Source organism: Austrofundulus limnaeus, unplaced genomic scaffold (genome assembly GCF_001266775.1).
Source record: "Austrofundulus limnaeus strain Quisiro unplaced genomic scaffold, Austrofundulus_limnaeus-1.0 Scaffold378, whole genome shotgun sequence".
Classification (NCBI taxonomy): domain Eukaryota; kingdom Metazoa; phylum Chordata; class Actinopteri; order Cyprinodontiformes; family Rivulidae; genus Austrofundulus; species Austrofundulus limnaeus.
The window spans coordinates 161,468-162,919 of NW_013952780.1; the positions used below are offsets into that span (position 1 = coordinate 161,468).

The 1,452-nt window shown below is 42.2% G+C and overlaps 1 protein-coding gene across 1 annotated transcript in view; it reads right to left on the bottom strand.

The window, feature by feature from the left end:
• Positions 1-1,452, bottom strand: part of LOC106528423 (carboxyl-terminal PDZ ligand of neuronal nitric oxide synthase protein) — a 31,846-nt gene that overhangs the window by 13,138 nt on the left and 17,256 nt on the right. Inside the window, exon 6 of the mRNA XM_014023591.1 lies at positions 45-183. Coding sequence (XP_013879045.1) covers positions 45-183 — 139 coding nt within the window. The remainder of the gene's footprint in view (positions 1-44; positions 184-1,452) is intronic.

Here is a 1,452-nt window from a genome sequence, read left to right on the forward strand (position 1 = left end):
GTGGGGGGGGTCATTTTATAGATGAAGTGAAGGTAGAAAGTCACCTGCTGATGCTGCTGCTTCCGGCTCCTCTAACTTCCCCTCCTCTTCATCATCTTGCTCGTCACATTTCTGCTGCAGTGTCAGCTGGTGGCACACATCAAAGGCCTGGCCCACGGTCCGAACGATCCTCATGGCCTGAGACTGAGAGGAGCAGCATGGGCAAACGTTACACCGCAGGTGTTACACTGTGTGTTTGTAACCAGAAGGACAAAGTAAAAGGAAAAGCAGGAAATGAACAGGGGTTTAAAAAACACAAAGAATCCACAAAGTAGGACCGAAAAGACAAGAATCATGACAGCTGGCATCGCACCAGTGACACCGAACTGTTGTGGCAAAAGATAAAGATCTGATCTTTAACCATTTGTTTAAAAGGAAACGTCAGAGTGTCAGAGTGTCAGAGTGCTCTCATCTGAACCAAACTGATCAGTAAAACAGAAAGAAGGTCAAATCACTCAGACCAGACATTCACCCAACACACCAACTCATTAGTGAATCTCACTTTTTATACGACTTCCTAAGACTATGAGGCATATTTGACCACTTGCTGATACAAACAAACCCAGTCCCATACTGTCGTATTTAGGACTACAACGATTAGTCGATATAATCAACGACATTGATTATAAAAATTATTTTAATGTCGACACATGATTTACACACGTAAATGATTATTTCTAACTGTAATGCAGTCCATGAACTGCTGGGGGCAGAATCACATCTATTACCTGCAGCTGGTTTGTTTAGGCTAATTTCTGGAACCATAAACACGAAAGTCTTTCCTTTGTTTTTATGGCTTTAATCCACTTTGGAGTGATTTTTTTCCCACTTGGCTGGACCKGTACGTCTCCTGTGTTAATGYTGGTACATGTAATATGCTAATTCTGTACTGTGGAGATCATTAAGAGTCGTTGTCGGGTGAAAAAATCTTTCGCTAACACTGTGTTGACCGCAAACCGGAAGTGATTGAAGTGGCATCAAGTGCTGGACCGGATGTCCGTGGCATTTAGGCTATTGAGGAACAGAAAAAAAAGACATCATCRTCAAAGAGGATGAAAACAAAATTAAAACTTTTCAAAGGTGGTTACATTTTACAGAAAATCAACCAAAGAAAATAAAATGCAGCCTCTGTCCGTCCATGGCAGGACAGCAAGAGTAAAAACATGTTAACCTGAGACGCTAACGCTGCAGGAGGTTAGCTTGTCCGTCAGCTTGATCCCTTATAAATCTTATTTTCAGTGACTGATCACTTTGTGCTGTACCAACTGTCTATAAGTTTTGTTAGCTTACCATCAGAAAACAGTGTTTGTTGGAAGCAGAGTTATCAGTTATCCGGTCTCCATGGTGAAGGCTGGGAGCCGACCTCGCTGATGTTTTGTTTTAATCGAAAGGAAAATGCAGACATGTGGAGCG